The sequence below is a fragment of the Aotus nancymaae genome, unplaced genomic scaffold, assembly GCF_030222135.1.
Source record: "Aotus nancymaae isolate 86718 unplaced genomic scaffold, 86718_ANA_hifiasm-v0.15.2.pri h1tg000051l, whole genome shotgun sequence".
Lineage (NCBI taxonomy): Eukaryota > Metazoa > Chordata > Mammalia > Primates > Aotidae > Aotus > Aotus nancymaae.
In genome coordinates this window covers 7,638,651-7,660,320 of record NW_026988465.1, presented here as the reverse complement: position 1 = coordinate 7,660,320, position 21,670 = coordinate 7,638,651, and the positions used below count along the sequence as shown (strand labels likewise).

Sequence of the window (21,670 nt, the reverse complement as noted above, 5' to 3'; positions counted from 1 at the left end):
AGAGTCCTTTACTGAAGAGGTTAAATAAGCCAAACAGGTCCACATCACTAATACAATATTTTGAAAATCATGTTCAAATTCCTTATGCATACTTAATATTATCTGGCTATCCAAAAATATTATTTTAAAACTCTTGTTCAGTGGATATGAACCTATGGAAGTATCTGTTTTGTGGAATTTCTCCTTCAGCCAGAGTTTATCTCCATATTGAAAAGACAAATGCCAACGTGGATTTTCCTCTGGTCCCCAAAGATAGCATTATTATAGATTCGAATGTCTCGGTGATTGTTTGTTAAAACATGATTCTACCCTGTCACTCAATGTTTATAACTCTCAGTCGTCAATTCAATCAGCATGAGTGAATGCATCCTTTGTGGCCCTAGAAACTGAATTCAAAGTCCATGCACAGAGAACACAATACATACTTTGAAAAAGACTGGGACTGATCCAGCCACACCCAGATTTAAGGCCTTGGTAACCTTTCTGCAGAGAACACATACCTTCTAAATAGTTCAGTGTTTACAGTTGTTGAGAGCTGGAGAGATGTTTTGAGTTTCTTTCTTAAACTTCTCCTATTGTTTTTTTCCCTAAGCCAGCAATTCAGGAGAAGTCTAGATCAAATTAAGTCAGAAGATGCTCAGTGCATGAATGTGAGTAGCCCGGGAGTGGTACTAGCAGGAGGTGGGAGTGGGTGGCAGGTGTGGAGGAAACTCACACCAGGTGCAAGTGAGGCAGAAACTAAGTGGGGGCGTCCGCATGCACCGCCTGCCACAGCTTTCTCTTGGCATCAGAATCGGACTGCATCATGGACCCAGGTTGGCTGTGTGGGAGCCAGATTTTCTAAGGAAGGGCTCTATCCCATTAACATTTAATCTGGAGTAAAATGGGGCTTGCTAATTCTCTCAGGACTCTCTCATATTTGCTGATATCATTGGTTGGCCTGGCCGTTGTGGACTTTTATGTACAGTTTCTCTAATCCTTACTACCAAGAATTATCCCTCATCCTAGGTACAAGGTACACTTTTGTTCCACGCATCTTCTCGGAATTCTCCAGCATATTCCTGCTCCTCCTCAGATCCTTCCATATCCATCCGGCACCCTGCATATTGTCAGGTCAAGCAGGTGCATAGTGAGTCGTGCAGCATAGGAGTAGTGGTGGAGAACATAAAGACAGATGTCACTTTTCTTACGCTTAAGGAGCTCAAATACTGAGGAGGTTCGGTAGAAGAGCTATTCAGCTAATAGGTGACCACAATTCAATGCTGGCAGCAGTGGCATTAGGTCAAGGAGAACCTAGAGTTGAAACACATCTGGGAAGGCAGTGATCAGACAAGACTTCCAGAGGAAATGACTTCCAAGGTGGGCCATAAAGATGAAGAGTTAGACAGAGACTGTAGGAAGGGCATTCTTTATGAGAGGATGTCATAAAAAGCCATAAAAAAATAGATGAAAACTGCTGATATGTGTGGGACCAAGTAGTTGCTGGTACATAAAGTATGAGGCATCAAATAAAAAGAAATGAGGGTAGAGACAGAGGGGGTGCGGGGCCAGATCTTGAAAGTCATGTCACATGAAGAGCTTAAGCTTGGCCTTTTTTTTTTTTTTTTTGAGACAGATTCTCACTCTGTCACCCAGTCTGGAGTGCAGTGGTATGGTGCAATCATGCTCACTGCACCCTTGACTTTTCAGGCTCAAGCAATCTTCCTTCCCCAGCCTCCTGAGTAGCTGGGACCATAGGCACACACCATTACGCCCAGCTAATTTTTAAATTTTTTGTAGAGACGAGGATCTCAGTATGTTGGCCAGGCTGGACTTGAACTCCTGGCCACAAGCAGTCCTCCTGCCTCAGCCTCCTAAAGTGCTGGAATTATGGGTGTGAGCCACCTTGTCTGGTCAAGTCTTAAAGGTCCCTTAAAATCATGAGAAGCCAGGGCAGGCGTGGTGGCTCATGCCGGTAATCCTAGCACTTTGGGAGGCCTAGGTGGGCAAATCACGAGGTCAGGAGTTCATGACTGGCCTGGCCAACTTGGTGAAACCCCATCTCTACTAAAAATACAAAAATTAGCCAGGTGTGGTGGCATCTGCTTGTAATCCCAGCTACTTGGGAGGGTGAGGCAGGAGAATTCCTTGAACCTGGGAGGTGGAGGTTGCAGTGAGCAGAGATCGTGCCATTGCACTCCAGCCTGGAGAACAGAGCGAGACTCTGTCTCAAAAAAAAAAAAAAAAAAAAAAAAAAGTAAGGAGAAGCCATTGTAAAGCCTAGGGGAACAGCAGGTGTTCTACCAGTGAGAATTCTACACATTCACTGCGGTTGGATGCTGTGGGGCAAATGTCCCTGATAACTTCATTCCAGAAAGTTCCTCATATCTAGCTTTAAAAATGCTTCAACATAATGAAGAAAGAGCTTCTTAAATATCTGCATTTGATCTTTTTAAATAAAGAACACATCTTGCTGTATTTTGTTTCTCAGACAATATGGTACCTAAAATAAGGACACTTTTTCCTTTTCTGAGTATAACTGTAGTGAACTCAAAGTCCATATGTAATGTTCTCTACATGTTTAATTAGTTTTCTTGTCTATAAACATAATAAAGTACCTCTGGAAGGATGTACAAGGAAGTATTAACAATAGTAGCTGATAGAGGGAAAACTTTAAAAATTTGAGACCTTTAAAATATATTTCCTATTGTTTTTTAAAAGCTAACTTTAAAAAGTTTTAATTTTTTATTTTTTTTGAAATGGAGTCTTGCTCTGTCACCTAGGCTGGAGTGCAATGGTTCGATCTTGGCTCACTGCAACTTCCACCTCTTGGGTTCAAGTGATTCTCCTGCCTCAGCCTCCCAAGTAGCTGGGACTACAGGCGCACATCACCATGTCCAGCTAATTTTTGTATTTTTAGTAGATATGGAGTTTCGCCATGTTGGCCAGGCTGGTCTCAAACTACTGACCTAAAGTAATCCACCCACCCCAGCCTCCCAAAGTGCTGGGATTATAGGTGTGAGCCACAGAGCCAGGCCAAAAAAAAAAAAAAAAAAAAAATTGACATATTCAGGAAAAATTTTTTTTGCAAGTGGTTGAGGTGAGGGAAAATTAGCCCAATATGCTCTTAAGAAAAAATCACTAAAACTTAATACTCAACCATTCAAATCTGCCTGATTCCTTCTCACTCCCCAGCTTCTCTGAGAACATCAACCAAGGGCCACTTCCCATTGCCACTGGCCCAGAACAAAGCCTGCTCCAGATGCACCCAGCACACAGCACAGAAGCCTGTCAGGGATAGTGGCCCCGTAGAGAAAGGACACCTGGTGACTCTTAGGAGCACAGTGACCCTGACAAGCCTCACATACTTGCTGTCTACACACACACAGACACACACACCATACAACTGCACCACACATACCCACACACTACAAACACACCACGCACACACACCACACACACACCACACACACTACAAACACACACAAAACACACCCCACACAATACACACAACACACACACCAGACACATACACTACACACACACCACACACATACATACACCATACACACACCATATGCACACCACGCACATATACCACACATATACACCACACCCACACCCACCCACACACATACACACACATCACATACATACTACAAAAACACCACACACACACACGCCACATCCCACACAAGCATATTGGGACACTACACACACACACACCACATACATCCCACACACACTCCTTATCCCTGCTAACCTCATCTCCAGCTCTAAGTCATCGGGTGAAACTTCCTTCCACGACCCTCCTCACTTTTTCCGAACACCTTCATCCTTTCCCTTTTTCGGGATTCTGCAGGAAATTTGCTTTAGATATACAGGAAAAAAGAAATGGTCATTCCTTCTTTTCCTGGTGCAAGAGAAGTTTCTGTCCAAACTTCAGTCTACACAAATGCAGAGTCAGATACCAGCTTTGCCAAGAAAAGCTGTGTGAACAACGTCGACACAATAGTGCTTCAGTCTCTCTAAGCCTCATGTTCTTCATTTGTACATGAGGCTACCACATATCTGGCACCAACTATAGCAACAAAAATAAGATTAAATGCCATGCATGCAATGTTTACATGTGTTTAAAATAGGTGATTGTAAATAAAGGGTTAACACTCACCGCTAGGATAAATGTTGGTTCACTCCCCCTCCTACAAGTCTTTGTGACCTGACAGTTCAGCAGCTCTGGAAATAAACTACTCATGGGACAGCATAATTTTCTTGTCTCCAGCCACCTTGCCCATCCTCTTTCTGTCCCTCTCTAAGTAGATTTTTGTGACCACCACTCTAGCTCTTAGGAATGCTGTGTTATTGGGGAACTTTCCGCATCAAGTCTACTTTCAGGCATCAGGTGGCTTCAAGCAGCACTTGAAAGTGTGTGAAGGATAAGGACACTAGACAGAAGAGCCAGGAGTTATTTCAAGAATGGCAGGCATAGGGCCACCTCACACAGGACTGACACCCACAACCACGCTGGGTCGCTGTTGAAAACAAGCACATGAGGACACACGGGAAAAACGTATTGCAGGTCACAGACCACCTATGGGAAACAGAGTTTAGAAAGGAAACCCAGTCCTGAACCAAAGAGGGAGGCTGATGCTATTTTCTGCCTCAGCTGCCTGGCATACCTTGGACGCCTTCCCAAATCATCATAAACAACCGAAGACTTCACAGTATATAAAAACAAGAGACTGCACACTGGAATTTCCAATAAAAACCTATGACTTAAAAATTGAGAATTCTCTTTGGATCATCTTTAGCGAAATTCTCTCTCTGTGTGTTTCAACTCACTGTTACCTGCTCCTCCAGGCTAAAATACCAGGTTAGATTTGTAGAACTGAGAAGAGCTGAGACCTGGCTACTTGTTCCGATCTTAAACCAGAGATATTTCAGCCAGAATGATGATGTGTGAACATCCAAAGCAGCTTCTGAGATTCTAAAACCAGTACCCCTGTAACAGCTCCATGAACTTTGAGCAGTGGGACTGCATCAAGGGGAAACGATGTCTAACATTTGTCTGAGAGAAACACCACCTATTTCAACTCCTATGTTCTAGAATGCTTATGTTAAAAGTCAATTTTGTTATGTTACAGCTGTGTTTGTCAAGGACTATGAAAAGTATTAATTCAAAACACAGTTAAAATTCAGAAACCACATAATCAAAGTTAGTTTCACTGGGACAACTGCAACCCAGCATTTCTCAGGTGACTATATCACTCATACTTATAAGACAACAGAGTCAACAATACACTGTCGCTACAAGCAACCAAACTAATGGTTGTCTAAGTATTTAAATTTATTTCATAATAATTTCACATGAGTCAGTTTTCTAGGGAGAGCAGAATGTTAGCAAACTCAATCCATCAACGAGAAGAAATGAGAATGGAAATTAGTACCCACCGGAAATCCTATTGAGTGTCACCCAGAAATGCTCATCAGGACTGTAGGTATCTTTCGACCATTGTAGTAGCTCAATGGCCCTTTTGTCATGGAGAACGAAGTCGACAAACTCTCTAGTAAGCGCCACATAGGCAGTGCCGAAGTAGATAGTCAGATGATGTGGAGGTGAGGTTTTCAAAATACTAGTCTTTTTTACAAACGAGCCACCTTTACCTGTATGCTCTTGGTGGACATATTTAGTTCGCTTAATTGCATGATCAGGGGGTAGCACCCCGGGGGTGATATTTTTCCCTTTAAATCCTTTCAGATGCTGAACTATCTCCCGGTTGGTTTTCAGGGGGAAGTCTTGTCCACAGGTGTTGATGACGTACTTCCAGGGAACCTCGGAGGTGACAAGATCTTTCAGACAGTTCAGGTCAGCCTGGAGCCTGGAAATTCCTGCATAAACCACAGACTCTGTCTTTGAAGCAATGAAAGCATTTTGGAAGCAACTCAGTAACTGCCTCACAGATTCCTTGAACTCAGCTGGGGCTTTCTCATCCACGTGAACACAGTAGACGTTCTGGGGCATATAGATAGCCCTAAAGAGCCTTTCAAAGGTATCAAAGTCCTTATGGATGACCATGACATAGGCCAAAGGGAATGCAACCTCTTCTTCCGACAGGGGTCTTGTGATGTAGTGATTCTGGGTCAGGTAATCCTTGCAAGGGATGCTTCGCGAAGGTGATGGTAATATGTTTTCCCACAAAAAGATGGGCTTTTCCTCTAAGGCGTCATTACAGGCATTTTTCCTGAAATACCTTTCACTGGAACTGTTCAGCTTCTTGTAACTTTTTGACGGGCTCAAATGGCTATTGTAAAATCTCACAAAAATGACCAGACTGAGCAGAGTACAAGCAAGAAAGCAGTACCTCCAAAAGTTCATTATCTTCACTTCCCTGGGGAAGGAATCTCTTCTTTTCAGGGAATGAGAAATGATCGGTGTGAGAGGTTGAATTTACTTCTCTTGCCAGTCTCGAGTTTCGACAGCTTCTCCAGAGGGCTGGCTTGCTTTTCCCGAATGCTTTAATCCTCCTGTATCCTCCTCTACGGTGTCTCGTCCATCCTTTCTGTGGGATGTGCCTGGAGATGCAGTGCTTTCCTCTCGCACTTAGGTCTGCAGTTCCCCAGGGCTGAATCCCTGCTGTTTGCAGAGATTCAGCTAAGCCAAGCCAAGCCCAGCCCAGCCCAGCCCAGCCCAGCCTCCGGGAAGCCTCCTCATTTACATATGAAATGCAAGTGGTGGGTCTTGGCAAATTACGTTCTGGAAAGGAATGACGGGTCCTTTTCACTCGAGCTGAGTTCCTCTTGCTTCCCCCTCACCGCCCTTCTTCCATCAATCTATTCCGATCTGATCTCCCTTCTCTTCTCACGCTTTCTCCAAGCCTTCTAGAATCAGAGGCTCTATTTTTTCTGGCTAGCCCCACAACCTGCTAGCAGCCCTTGGAAGCCACAGCATTTAAGGATATTGGCTCCTCTGGCTTATTTCTCTTCCTGTTCTCTGCCACCTCTTTTCATTTTAGTGTTATCTCTACCTCTGGGAACATACAGGCATGGATAATGAAAAATGCATGTGTGCCAGGCATGGTGGCTCTCACGTGTAGTCCCAGCTACTCAGGAGGTTGAGGTGGGAGGATTGCTTGAGCCGAGGTGGTCAAGGCTGTAGTGAGCTGTGATCGCAGTACTGCACTCCAGCCTGGGCAACAGTGAGACCCTGACTCTTCAAAAAATTATTTAAAGGCTGGGAGCAGTGGCTCACGCCTGTAATCAATCTCAGCACTTTGAGAGGCTGAGGTGGGCAGATCACGAGATCAGGAGTTCAAGACCAGCCTGGCCAAGATGGTGGAACCCCAACTCTACTAAAAATACAAAAATTAGCCAGGCGTGGTGACACATGCCTGTAATCCCAGCTACTTGGGAGGCTGAGGCAGGAGAATCGCTTGAACCAAGGAGGCGGAGGTTGTGGTGAGCCGAGATCGCACCACTGCACTACGGCCTGGGCAACAGAGCAAGACTCCGTTTTTTAAAAAATATGATTTAAAAAGATACATTTGTAACATGTCTAAGTAGAAGATTATCAGTGACACAAAAGTATTTGGTGAGGTAGATTACTTGGATTCTAATAATGTGTCAGAATATAATACACACACGCGCACACACACACACATACACAGAGTGACTATGGGAAGAGGGAACCGTGAATTATATTCTTCGGAGCAGAGGCACGACACGAGGGCAGATGGAACCTAGGAGTGACATTTCATATGAAAGAGTTGGCGTTGTTATCATATAATGGTATGATAGCAAACCTAAGTTTGCACACTAGAGAGAAATGTGATCGTTAGTGTTCCCAGGGAGCAAAAGTTGGTTCCCATTTCACAAAGAGAGATTCAGACGACGTGAGCTGTTGACACAGTATTATCTACAATATGTGGAGTGACTAACCTATTGGCTCTCTTTAAAAGCCTGACAACCTCAGATTTGAGGTCATTTCAAAGAACTTAAAGGATTCTCATTCTCCTTTCAACCCAACCCCCTCTCCAACTTCCTTTTCTGAAGAAAGAGAAAACCATCAGGGCTGCTGCAAAATTCCTGGAAGTATCAGTGAGTATAATTCAGGGGAACCAGGAAGAGCAGGTCTGGTCGCATTACAGAGGGTTCTCAGAGTTCACCTGCTAGCATGGCTGCAAGCCATCTCGCAGCCAATGTGAAGTGCATCGGGGATTGATGTGGACGGTAAGGACACTTCCAAGGGAGAAAGTAACCGGTTCAACTAAAAGATCAACTGTGGCAGCCACGCGAGGCGTGTTAAGAGTGGGCCCTGCTCCTATCTCACTCCCACAGTCACCTAGTAATCCTACCTGCCTGGGCTTGTGGCAATTGGAACAGCTGCTCCTGTTAGGAAAACACTGGGGGCAGAATGCAGCCATTTCCCTACCTCCTCTGTTCCACTCCACCCCTTACCTTCCTACAGTGAACTGTAGGCATGAAGGGCAACAGTGCCCTGGATGCGATGGATATTGATTTGGATATTAATTTGAAGAACTGCTAGAGAGTTGGTGGGGATCTTTGAGATCACCCATCACAACCCCTTTATGTTTACAGGTGAGCAAATCAGGGCCTTAAAAATATTCTCCCCAGTATCATTCAGCTGGATAGAAACCAGAGCCTTAATTCTACAGCTCCCTGGTCCAGGTGCTGAAGCCAGTCCGTTTGGCTAAACCCCAGCACTGCTCACAGTGCCAGGGTAAAGTTACTTAACCTCTTTACACAACCAGGTCCTCCCACTGTGAAAAGATAAAGAACAGTGGCTCTTATTTCAAATGGTTGTCAAGAAGACTAAATGAGATAACTCTTTTGAGGGTTTGGCAGGAATCCAGGCACCTGGTATATATTCCATAGGCATTAGCTATGATCATTGCTGTTGTTTCTCTTCTGAAAAACGTCCAACACTTCTGATCCTGCTAATGAACTGATATTTTTATTTCTGTTCTTAGTAATGGAAAAGAAAAGTATTTATCTTAAGGCTTTCAAATGGTTTGATTTATTCCCAGAGGTTAAATTCCACTCTTTCCTTGCCTATCACTGCCTCCCCTTTACCCCATGGGGAAAAAAAATATATATATATTTTAATATAAAAATATTTATATATACACATATGTATGCATTTAAAAATATTTCTATGTAAATATATTTTATATATGTACATTGAGATATATTTTATGTATGCATATTTAAAATATGTATTACATACATATTTTAAAATATGAAATAAATATATACTATTTTAAAATATATATTTGTAAATACATACTATATATGACATATATATACATATAACATATATACACATATTTCTATATACATACAAGTATATAAATATATATGTTTATATATATACATATTTGTATATAAATTTATATATTTATATATACATATTTATATATAAAAATATATTTACAAACACATATATATGTGTGGGTCTATATATAGTATATATATATACAGTATATATAGTATATATAAGTGCATGTGTATCTATATATATTTAATATATATATGCTATATATAGACACACACATACTTATACACACACACACACACACACACACATACACACACACTAGAAATGTGACTATATGACAGGAACAATCCAAGAAACCATTTTGATGCCTTCAAGTCTCTTCATTCTCACTAGAACCACACCCTTTTCTGTAAAATGTGTCCTTGGCAGGTCTTGTGGAGACAGGAGGGGAAAGTTGGGGGTGGAAAAGGGAGGCAAAGGGCTTTCATTGCAGGTTTGGTGGTTTTTTTCCCTTCTCTTTGCCTCAAGCCCTAATCCTACAGTAAGGAGCTCTGATAAGCACCAATGCAAAACAAACTCCAGAAATGTTTCATCATGGTTTAGCCAAAGCAGATTACAGATGGGGGAGTGGCAGCATGATTTATAGTTCAAAACAGCAGTATCCAAAAATAAATAAATGAATAAATACATAAATAAAACCAAACCCCAAAACCACGTACATCATTTGTTCTGACTTACTTACAGTGGTTTAGATAAACAGACTTGAGATTAGCATGTGATGCCTTCTGAGCGACTGGCCTGAGCAGTAGGTTTGTTTTGCTTGGTATCTGTGGCAACAGAATAGGCATTTTTTTCCAGCAAATAATCGGGCAGGCTAAGCTATTAATTTTCAACCAGGGCATTATTTCTGCTCTGTCCACTCTAGTTGGCTCAACAGACTGAAAACTGTCGTTAAGTGGTCATTCTGTATCAGGCCCACCTCTCTCTGCCCCAGGATAACCTTTATGGTCACAAACAAGAAGACAGCACAAGGACTGTGGCTAATAACACATCATCTCAGCTCAAACATGAAAACCAAAGGCTGGGCTGCCTGGGGGGCCTTCGGAGCAGTGCTGACGTTTCTCTTCCCTCACAATGACTTAGTTCTCATTAATCTTCCACGAGCTCTGCTTCTACTGCAGAGGAGTTCACAAAGGCTGAGGCGGTCAATGGAGGGACAGGACTGGAACCCGAGTTTGATCTGCTCTCAAATCCCTGCAGTTCTTCATCACCCTCTACAGAATGAGTGGCTATTGAATCAAGGCAATGCTTTTCTTTATTTTTATTTTATTTTATCATTATTATTATTATTTGAGATGGAATTTCGCTCCTGTTGCCCAGGCTGGAGTGCAATGGTGTGATCTCGGCTCACAGCAACATCCGCCTTTCCGGGTTCAAGCAATTCTCCTGCCTCAGCCTCCCAAGTAGCTGAGATTACAGGCACGTGTCACCACACCCAGCTAATTTTGTATTTTTAGTAGAGATGGGATTTCTCCATGTTGATCAGGCTGATGGAACTCCCAATCTCAGGTGATCTGCCTGCGAGCTACTGCGCCTGGCCCCATTTTATTACTTTACTAGATCTATATCTCTAGTACTTATAGAGATCAGACAAGTTAATGTCTATGAAAGGATTTGAAAACTGTGAAGACAATAGGCCAACCTAGCTTGCTTTGAATATAAGCAGAATACAAACATTTAGTGAAACTGAAATAGAAATGGATTAATAGATACATTATACATATATTCTGCACATTCTATTTAAAAAGGCATTTCTGAAATATGTTTATTTAATATAGTGGGTTTTTTCATTGAGACATTGTTTTTAATAGCACAGAATACAGATAATAGATTGGGATAACAGTTTTGGAAGACTAGAGGTTAATATTCCTCTTGTGACGCAGTAGCCTAGAAATTAATAAGAAAAGGTAAATAACCAAAGAGAAAAGCAGGCAGAGTATATGACAATCACAAAGCAGAAAAAGCAAATGGCCAGTGAACACACTTCTCACACTCGAGGTCAGGGAAATTCATATTAAAACAAAAATATGCAATGCGGTGAATTCCTATAGTTTTATGTTGCCTCAGCATCCATTCTGAAGCTAAGTTGGACTTTCTCATACAGAAGCAGGGCTTAGTCAACCCTTACTTAACACAGTTTCCAGTTCTCCACCTTATCCTGGTTCCTCAATGTGGTTAATCCAGACATCTGCCTTAAACAAGTGCTCAAAAGCAATGATGATCTTAACAATTAAAAAATGGATCTAGGCCGGGCGCGGTGGCTCATGCCTGTAATCCCAGCACTTTGGGAGGCCGAGGCAGGTGGATCACGAGGTCAAGAGATCGAGCCCATCCTGGTCAACATGGTGAAACCCCGTCTCTACTAAAAATACAAAAAATTAGCTGGGCATGGTGGCGCGTGCCTGTAATCCCAGCTACTCAGGAGGCTGAGGCAGGAGAATTGCCTGAACCCAGGAGGCGGAGGTTGCGGTGAGCCGAGATCGCGCCATTGCACTCCAGCCTGGGTAACAAGAGCGAAACTCCGTCTCAAAAAAAAAAAAAAAAAAAAAAAAAAAAAAAAAAAAAAAAAAAAAGGATCTAAGTTAACCTCATTTTTGTATGCTTATCCTTTCCAATATTCTCTCCTCCACAAGAATGTAAGCTCCATGAAGACAAGGGCTTCATCTACTCTTTTTTTTTTTTTTTTTTTTCCCAGTTTTAGACAGTCTCACTCCCTCTGTTGCCCAGGCTGGAGTACAACGGCTCAATCTCGGCTCACTGCAACCTTCACCTCCTGGATTCAAGCGATTCTTCTGCCTCAGATTCCAGAGTAGCTGGGATTATAGATGCATGCCACCATATGCAGCTAATTTTCGTTTTTTTTTTTTAAGACAGAGTTTCGCTCTTGTTACCCAGGCTGGAGTGCAATGGCGCAATCTCGGCTCACCGCAATCTCCGCCTCCTGGGTTCAGGCAATTCTCCTGCCTCAGCCTCCTGAGTGGCTAGGATTACAGGCACGCGCCACCATGCCCAGCTAGCTTCATCTACTCTGTACCAGTGAAAATGGCAATGCAGAACGGAGGTACCCAACAGATGTTTCTTGAATGAGGTCAATCAACTACAGAAGTTAGAAAAAAGACAACAAATAAACCCACTTTTGGGTGAATCCATGAGGGGTGGTCATAGTGGTGGTGGGTTAAATCAAGGAATAATTGTTTACAAAGCGCTAATTTTAAGGTGCACCTCCTACAACCACAAAGTTCAAAAACAATGACCTGGTGTTTGTTTTAAACGCATTCAACAGGCCAGGTGTGGCGGCTCACGCCTGTAATCCCAGCACTTTGGGAGGCTGAGGCAGGCAGATCACCTGAGGTCAGGAGTTCAAGACCAGCCTGGCCAACATGGTGAAATCCCATCTCTACTAAAAACACAAAAATTAACTGGCATAGTGGTGGGCGCCTGTAATCCCAGTTACTTGGCAGGCTGTGGCAGGAGAATCACTTGAACCAGGGAGGTGGAGGTTGCAGTGAGCCAAGATCGCTCCATTGCACTCCAGCTTGGGCAAAAACAATGAAACTCCGTCTCAAAAAAATAAAATAAAGTAAAAAATAAATGCATTCAACAAACCATGGAATTCGAGCACCTTAGCTTGGCCCGTGAGTGCTTCTGCTCCTGGGGCTCTGGGCAGACTGCTTGGTGGCCTACCAGGAAGGAGGTTTCCCTAGCATCTCGCCAGTTTCCCAGGGTGACAGATTCTGCTCCCTTTGTGACTGAGCTCCCTGAAGGTACAGAGCAGACGCCTTCCATGGCTTCTCTGTCTGTTACACCACCTGCCCCCACCCAGCTGACCTTGCTCTTCCAGGGCCTCCTGCCTTCTCTACTTCCCTAGGAATCCCATTGGGGGAGAAAATTTCTTTCCCTTCTGGCGTTAACTGCCCAGCTGTTAACACTAAATGGCCAAGCAAAGATAACAACAATAAAACCCACAAATAAACGCTTTATCTTTGACTATATTCTGTTAAATGTCCAGGAACAACATAGGTAACTATTTTTTTTTCTGTGCAACTTTTCTCTGATTCCAAATGTCTCATCCGAGAAAAAAAAAGATTAGAAATTCCAAGAGACACTATTTGACAATCCAGCTGCTGCCAGAGACCTGTATCTAGAACATCCATCCTCTCGATCTTCCAAACACTTTCAAATAAATGGAAACAAAAGTCTTAAAATAGAGATAGGCAGTGATTTCCTCCAACTTCTAATTTTAATAGCCCTATTAAATTCTGGACTCATTTTCTGTTTATTCAGTCCGCTCTTATACTAGCTCCTTTCCCACAGAGCCGGCCATTTGCCTGAGTTTAGACAGTATATTAGGGCAGAGGGCTTGGATAGATCCCAAAAAGCAGACGTTTCTTTTGCTTTCCTAGAAATTAAATCTGGAACAAACTCGCCTCCAAGATACATCCTGTGTTTGTACCTAACTGGAGACAATTTTTGCATTTGATTCTCCCACTGGGTAATGTGGTTTTAAGTTCACATTTTATATTTAGCCATCTATCCTTTTAGATGACATCCTTAAACTCTATACTCTCTTCTCTCAAAAATGGGGAAAATCATTATAAATGGAATAGGCCCAGTCCTGGTCCACTTTGGTTGGGTCTTCACAGCTGATATTGTAGCTTTATTACTACCCTTCAATGTGTTATAACCTACAGAAATGAGTGGTTTCAAGTGTCATGTTTTTCCAGGTTATTGATCAGTGCTGTTCTGTGGAACATAAATATTTTGGGCACTGAATTCTTCATCTTGACATGGAAAGGTGAGCAGGAACGGGCTGGGAGGTGCTTAGAGTGACCAACTGTACCGGTTTGCCCAGGGCTGAGGGGTTTCCCAGAACATGGGATTTCAGTGCTAAAACTAGAGAAGTCTTTGGCAGACCAGGAAGAATTGGCCACTCTAGATAGCATCAGTCCTAACCATGCCAGAAAGAGAATTACTACTGAAGGTTCTACTGATTAGGGATATTCAATAACCAATCAGTGTGACAGAAAAAGAAACATTCAAATCATTATCTCAGGGGGTGTGGACGGGGGAGGTGTGCAAATCATCACCAAGTGTATAGTGCAGAAAATCTCTGCGTGATCCTTCTTCACATTTCCATGAACCACTGAGGCATGGGACAAGTGATTAATATTCATGGGATGGCTTTACAGTGAACCCAAAAGAATGCATTTAAATTATACCAACTACACAGATGTTTCCCAGTGGATATAGGAAGGTTTTAGTAACAAATAATAATGAGAGAACCTAAAGAGATAATAATTTATACTATAGGGCTGGACGTGGTGGCTCATACCTATAATCCCAGCACTTTGGAAGGCCAAGGTGGGCGGATCACCTGAGGTCAGTAGTTTTAAGACCAGCCTGGCCAACATGGCAAAACTCTGTCTCTACCAACAATACAAAAATAAGCCAGGCGTGGTGGCAGGCCCCTGTCATCCCAGATACTCTGGAGGCTGAGGCAGGGAAAATCACTTGAACCTGGGAGGCAGAGGTTGCAGTGAGCCAAGATTGTGACATTGCACTCCAGCCTGGGTAACAAGAGCGAGACTCCATCTCGAAAAATAATAATAATAATTTCTACTATAGCATTACTAGTTTCTAACTGTCCTCCCTCTATACCACGTGTCACTTGAGAGATCTTTCTGTATGGGGTGGGATTAATTGAAACATATGGGATTGTAGGAATGGAATGCTCATTCTAAGCTTTATAAGAAATAGGCAGTGAGTCAAGAAAATGTAAACTCATTTTAAGAAGCAGGACAATCAGCCAGCCACCTGATCTCTCCGGCTCACAATCTCCAAGGATTGTAGGATTGGAAGATGCCCTCTGAGGCTCCCTGTGGTTCTAAATGATGTGATTATTTTAGATTCAGCATAGAATAAAGAGGAGGCAGTTTTTATGGGAATATTATACTTGAGATGCTTGGTTTAGATTGAGTACTTGAAAAAGGAAGTCCATAAACTGGTAGGAAAACGGACAAGAGATAAATCTAGAAGGCTTAGAAGTGGGGAGGAAGCTGGTTAACTCCAACAGACCAAAATCCTGGGAGAGGAGAAACCAGACAGGGACATGCTCAGCCTCTCTCGGAGATGGCCCAAAACCTAGCAAGGACTTCAGGGTCTTGGGAACCGTAGTTTTCACATAGGACTTAAGAGGGGATTTGGACTCTAAGGCAGGAGGCCCTTTTTACTGTAGGCCCCCAAAGAGCTTGAAGAAGGAACTCAGACTTGGGCCAAGTGCAGAATTACAGATTTTCTGTGAAGGAAGAATTATGTGAAGATTGGGTCTAAGGAAGGAGATGCCTAGAAAGCAAATGAACCAGAGTATGTCCAGAAGAGGGGACTGATGGTAGCACAAAGCTAAATTTGTCAGGATGACCTGAGTATCTCCAGCTTACTCAGGAGAGACGGAAGTTGCATCCTCCGATATTTTCACAGTTAAGTTCTGATCTTTTAAACCTGGCTGAGGAGGAAGACTATGGGAGAATAAATTTCACAAAAGTACTGAGCTAAATGACAAAGCTTTGAAAGCACAATTCTTATCCATCCATTCTCCAGAAATGTGGTGTCAAAGGAGACACAAGGTAAATGGATTCAGGGAAAGCCTTCTGCCACTTACGGCTTTGTCCGAAAGCACCTTAAGAAAGAATGCCACATCCTGGGTGCCGTGGCTCACGCCTGTAATCCTAACACTTTGGGAGGCTGAGACAGGTGGATCGCTTGAGTCCAGGAGTTCAAGACCAGCCTGGGTAACATGGTAAAACCCCATTTCTACAAAAAAAAAATTAAAAAATTGGGCCAGGCATGGTGGCTCACACCTGTAATCCCAGCACTTTGGGAGCCTGAGGCGGGCGGATCACGAGGTCAGGAGTTCAAGACTAGCCTGGCCAACATGGTAAAATCCCATCTCTACTAAAAATACAAAAATTAGCTGGGTATGGTGGCACGTTCGTGTAATCCCAACTACTCAGGAGACTGAGGCAGAAGACTTGCTTGAACTGGGACCCGGGAGGTGGAGGTTGCAGTGAATCAAAATTGCACCACTGCACTCCAGCCTGGGCTACAGAGTGAGACTCCGTCTTAGAAAAACAAAACAAAACAAAACAAAAACAAAAATTAGCTGGGCATGGTGGTACATGGGAGGATCGCATGAGGCCAGTAAGTTGAGGCTGCTGTGAGACACGATCAGATCATGCCATGCACTCCAGCCTGGGTGACAGAGCAAGACTCCATATCCGAAAACAAAACAAAACAAACAAAGCAAAAAACCGAACAGACAAAAACATCAGATCTGGTATTTGAAGCAAGAGCCTCCTCTGTCAGGCTGTTCTTTTTTCTTTCTTTTTTTTTTTTAACTTCTTTGGTGCAGAATGGGGAACCAATTTGGCAAGCACATGATGGTGGCTGGACCTTGGTTGAAGAACAACCTCTCTGGAGCAGGTGCTGCCCCCAGGCTGGGCTCAGCATGGGAAGCATTCCCAAAATAAGCAAGATGCTTTGGAAAAAACGAGTGGGAGAGAATTATCTCATTGCTGTTGCCCAAGAGCAGAGGAGCATTTAGGAAACCTCAATAAAAAAAAATTGAACATGGGCCAGGTGCACTGGCACATGCTTGTATTCCCAGCTACTTGGGAGACAGACTGAGGTGGGAGAATTGCTTGAGCCTAGGAGTTTGGGGCTGCAGTGAGCCAAGATCACGCACTGCACTCCACTCCAGCCTGGGAGACAGAGTGAGACCCTGTCTCTAAAAAACATGGCTGAAAGCTACTGTTTGAGGTTGGCCCTTCAAGATTTGGCAAAATAACCTAGGGTGTGTGTGCGGGGTGGGTAGTGCGGGTAGCAGGCGGTGACGTAGGTGGTGGCGATTTGCAGCTAACTCAGCAGCAGTGCTGAGGGTTACCAGCATCCTAAAATTATTTCCATTTGACTCAATTCAATAGATGTTTCCGGTCAGCCCACTGAATGCTCATTATGCTGGGCTGCCAAAAATATAAACAGCCTCAAAGACATGGTAGTCTAGTCAGGGTAATATGATATTCACATTAATAATGATAATCCAGAAATTCTAGAGTGACATAAAAGCATTACAAAAGAGGTTTATAAAGGTATAAAATTGGCCAGGCACAGTGGCTCACGCTTGTAATCCCAACACTTTTGGGAGGCCGAGGCGGGTGGATTATCTGAGGTCAGGAGTTCAAGACCAGCCTGGCTAACGTGGGGAAACCCCATCTCTACTAAAAATACAAAAAATTAGCTGGGTGTGGTGGCGGGCGCCTGTAGTCCCAGCTACTTGGGAGGCTGAAACAGGAGAATCACTTGAACCTGGGAGGCAGAGTTTGCAGTGAGCCGAGATCTCGCCACTGCACTCCAGCCTGGGTGACAGAACAAGGCAAAAAAAAAAAAGGCATAAAATTGAGAAAAAATAAGATCAGAAAAAGCTTCCTAAATAAGACACCATTGTGTGTCATCATTGAATGACACACCATTAAATAAGGCCATTATTTAAATGGAGAGTTGGAGGACAATGGCCCAGAGAGGGTGACATGAAGAAAAGGACCCATGGCAGGATGACAGGCAAGGTGGCTTTTCTGAAATGTCCCTTTCAGGGAAGCCAGCGATAGGAGTTGACAGTGGGGTACCACAGGTAATACTGAGAGGATCTCCAACTGGGAGATTCTGACATCCAACCTGCCATGTTGAGATGTCTATACTGAATAATTCAATAAATTGTTGACACTCATTGAAGCTTTTGGAACTAAGAAAATGTTTTTCTTAGAGCTATGTCTTAAGAAGCAAAATATGCTATAGTGTTAGAATGATTTGAAGAGGGAGACTCGGGTCAGAGAGACCACTTGGAGTGGGTCTGACAATAATCTGCTTGACAGGTGTGGCAAGCCAGAGGTAAGAGCAGCAAGGATGAAAACAGGAAGGGTAGAACTTGCTGGAAACCTCTCACAGACAAAATGTACAGAATGTGCTGGTTGGATCTGGGGATACCAGAAGCGGGGAGGTTGACTGACTTGATGGCCATACCATAGAGATTGTGAGTGGAAAGCTGGGTGTGTAGGGAGGAGGGACATGTCAGCAGGTACTCATGAAAGCTTCGAGAAGAGATATCCAAAAGACAGAGAGATGTGGCAGAGGGCCTGGGAGCTCACCATAGGGAAATGAGTGGTGAGTACTGAGGTGGTGGTGAGGAACTGTAGATGTAAACCAGATCACCAACGGGGGAAGAACTGCAAGAGCCACGAAGGAAACTGAGGAAAGAACTGAGGAGGATGTTTCCTCAAAACTTAACGTTTCTCAAATTCCGAATTTCACTGAGAGTAGTGGCTCCAAAAGTCAATAGATAGCTAAGTCTCATTTCAATAGTCAGCAAGAAGGTGAAAAGAACAGAGCTCTCTGTAAGGGCGGTTGCCTCTCCAGGAGCTCAGACACACACCCCTCCCCCCTGCCCCACCGGGAGCTCGGACACGCCCACCCCCCTCACACAGCACCTAGCTCTCCCTTAAAGAACCCCGCCAAAATGCAAAAGAAGTCTTGTAAATCTACCCAATAGCATTCGAGTCTTAGTTACCCAATAGCAGTCGAGTCTTGTAAATCTACCCAATAGCAGTCGAGTCTTGTATCCACCCAATAGCAGTCGAGTCTTGTAAATCTACCCAATAGCAGTCGAGTCTTGTAAAACTACCCAATAGCATTCAAACCCTGCCTACCTGCCAATAGCAAGCTTGCCTTGCCCACACCCTGCTCTCCCACAACCAATCAAACGCCTCCACTCCCTATAAAACCCCATGTCTGAGAGGAGTCCATGCGACTTCTCCAGCCCCTCCTGTGGACTGCAGAACCTCACCCAGGAGCTGAATAAATTCGCATTGGATCTTCTTGTGCTGGCCTCAGTTTCTTCATTTTAAACTCGGCAAGAACCCAAGGACCCTTACACTCTCCATTTACATTCAGGTTTCTCAGAGAGAGATTATAAAATCTCTTTATAATTGGCAACATGACTGCCTTTTCATCATCTTGAGGTTTAGGCTCAAAGTTTGAGGACAAAGACAAGATTCTATGATAAACTTTGCTGGCTTCAGTCTTTAGTAATTGTCTTGCTAGCACTTTTAACCATCTCTGCCTTTCTTAGTAGCAACTTCTAGAAAAGATCAGTTGTGGACAGGAGACAGAGCACAGGATTAGAAGTAAGAAGAGACGAATTTGTGCCCCGGCTGTGGCAATTATTAGCTGTTCAATACATCTAAGAAATATGTACACTAGCTATACATCCTACACAGAAGTGAGGTTACAGAGTCAATGAGTAAAGGGAGAAAAGTCTAACAGTTAAAATTCCTCTAGAGACATCCCTTAAGAATGCACCACATTCCAACAGGGTTAGTCTTCCCTTTAATCTTTTTTTCTTTTTCTTTGAGACAGGGTCTTGCGCTGTTGCCAAGGCTGGAGTGCAGTGTCACCATCATAGCTCACTGCAGCCTTCACCTCTGGGGCTCAAGTGACTCTTCCACTTCAGCCTCCCAAGTAGCTGGGACCACAGGCATGTGCTACCTTGCCCAGCTTTTTGTATTTTTTGTAGAGATGAGTCACTGTGTTGCCCAGGCTGGTCTCCAACTCCTGGGCTCAAGCGATCCTCCCACCTCAGCCTCCTGAGTAGCTGGGGATACAGGTGTGTGTCACCAGACTCAGCTAATTTCATTTTACTATTTTATATTTTGCTGAGATGTGGTCTCACTATGTTGCCCAGGCTTATCTTGAACTCATGGGCTCAAGTGATCCTCCCGCCTTGGCCTCCGAAACTGGTGGATTATAGGCATGAGTCTAAGTCTAACCTTCTTTATAATCTTGGTCCAGATGGTTATTTTTTCTAATGAGCAGTAGATGAAGAAGTTGGTTTGAGCTGAGGAGCTATGCTATGAGATAGACATAGACAGTCCTTTAACTTTAGTAAGACCTGAGAAGCAAACTCTATCAAGAGAATGAGCAGAATTTTTGGCTCATTCTGGACCCTACTCATTGGGTGAAATGAAAGGCAGGGTAGCATGGCCAACATCTTCTAAACCCATATAAAATGTGTGCACGTGCATGCGTACATGTGTGCATGCATAAGTTCAGTTTGTGTCGGTTAAACAAATATAAGTTGGGACTCCATCATCTTGAGTACTGCTCATGTGCCAGGGGTAGGCTAGGTGTAAACAGAAATAGGCATGTACAGCTGCTGCTCTTGAAGCCTAGTCTAAAAGTTCACTAGGAATATACAACACAGCACCGCAAAACTTTTATGGATGGGCGCAGTGGCTCACGCCTATAATCCCAATGCTTTGGGAGGCCAAGGCAGAAGGATCACCCGAGGCCAGGAGTTCAAAGCCAGCCTGGGCAACACAGTGAGATTCTATCTCTATAAAGGTTTTAAAAATTAGCTGGGCATGTAGCACCTATAGTCCCAACTACTTGGGAGGCAGAGGTGGGAGACTTGCCTGAGTCTAGGAGGTCAGGGCTTCAGTGAGCCATGATGGTACCACTGCACTCCAGCCTGGGTGACAGAGCCAGGCCTTGTCTCTTAAAAAATTTTTAAAACATAAAAATAAAAAGACCAATAATAGTACAATGTGGTACAGGAGTCCAGAGGAGTGAGAATTAAGAGAAGTATTTTAGGCCGGGCGTGGTGGCTCACGCCTGTAATCCTAGCACTTTGGGAGGCCGAGGTGGGTGGATCACAAGGTCAGAAGTTCAAGACCAGCCTTGCCAAGATGGTGAAACCCTGTCTCTACTAAAAGTACAAAAATTAGCCGGGCACAGTGGCAGGCTCCTGTAATCCCAGCTACTCTGGAGGCTAAGGCAGGAGAATTACTTGAACCTGGGCAGCAGAGGTTACGGTGAGCTAAGATCACGCCACTGCACTCCAGCCTGGGCAATAGAGTGAGACTCCATCTAAAAAATAAAAAGAGAGAAAAAAAAGAATTTTACAGAGTATGACTCTAAGCTGAATCTTAAAAAAAGAAGCACATGTCAGTCAGATGCAGGAGAGGGAGGAAGAGCATCCAGGAGCCTCCTGGGAGACTGGGGACTGGGTGCGTCAGGGCAAGAAGGCTGGAAGCGGCAGCACAGGGTTCCACAAGTTATCTGGGGAAGGGCGCAGCTAGAGACATCACTGGAAAGGCCAAGGGGGCCAGATCGCGCGGAGCTCCCCATGTTTGGCAAAGGCGCTGGGATGCTACTCATACACCCTAGGGGAAGGGAATCCATAGACTGTTTCTAAGAAGGAGAGGGCTGTGTTGCATGATCCCATTGGGT

At 43.8% G+C, this 21,670-nt stretch overlaps 2 protein-coding genes across 4 annotated transcripts in view; both read right to left on the bottom strand.

The window, feature by feature from the left end:
* LOC135268130 (N-acetyllactosaminide beta-1,6-N-acetylglucosaminyl-transferase) overlaps window positions 1-21,670 on the bottom strand; it is a 96,039-nt gene that overhangs the window by 29,189 nt on the left and 45,180 nt on the right. The gene's annotated exons all lie outside the window — the stretch shown is intronic.
* GCNT2 (glucosaminyl (N-acetyl) transferase 2 (I blood group)) overlaps window positions 1-21,670 on the bottom strand; it is a 71,090-nt gene that overhangs the window by 37,346 nt on the left and 12,074 nt on the right. The window contains exon 1 of one of the 2 annotated variants that reach the window (XM_012440338.3): window positions 5,431-7,302. The exons of the other annotated variant lie outside the window; for it this stretch is intronic. Coding sequence (XP_012295761.1) covers window positions 5,431-6,355 — 925 coding nt within the window. The 5' untranslated portion in view covers window positions 6,356-7,302. Of the gene's footprint in view, window positions 1-5,430; window positions 7,303-21,670 lie in introns of those variants that run through there. 2 annotated transcript variants of the gene reach the window in all.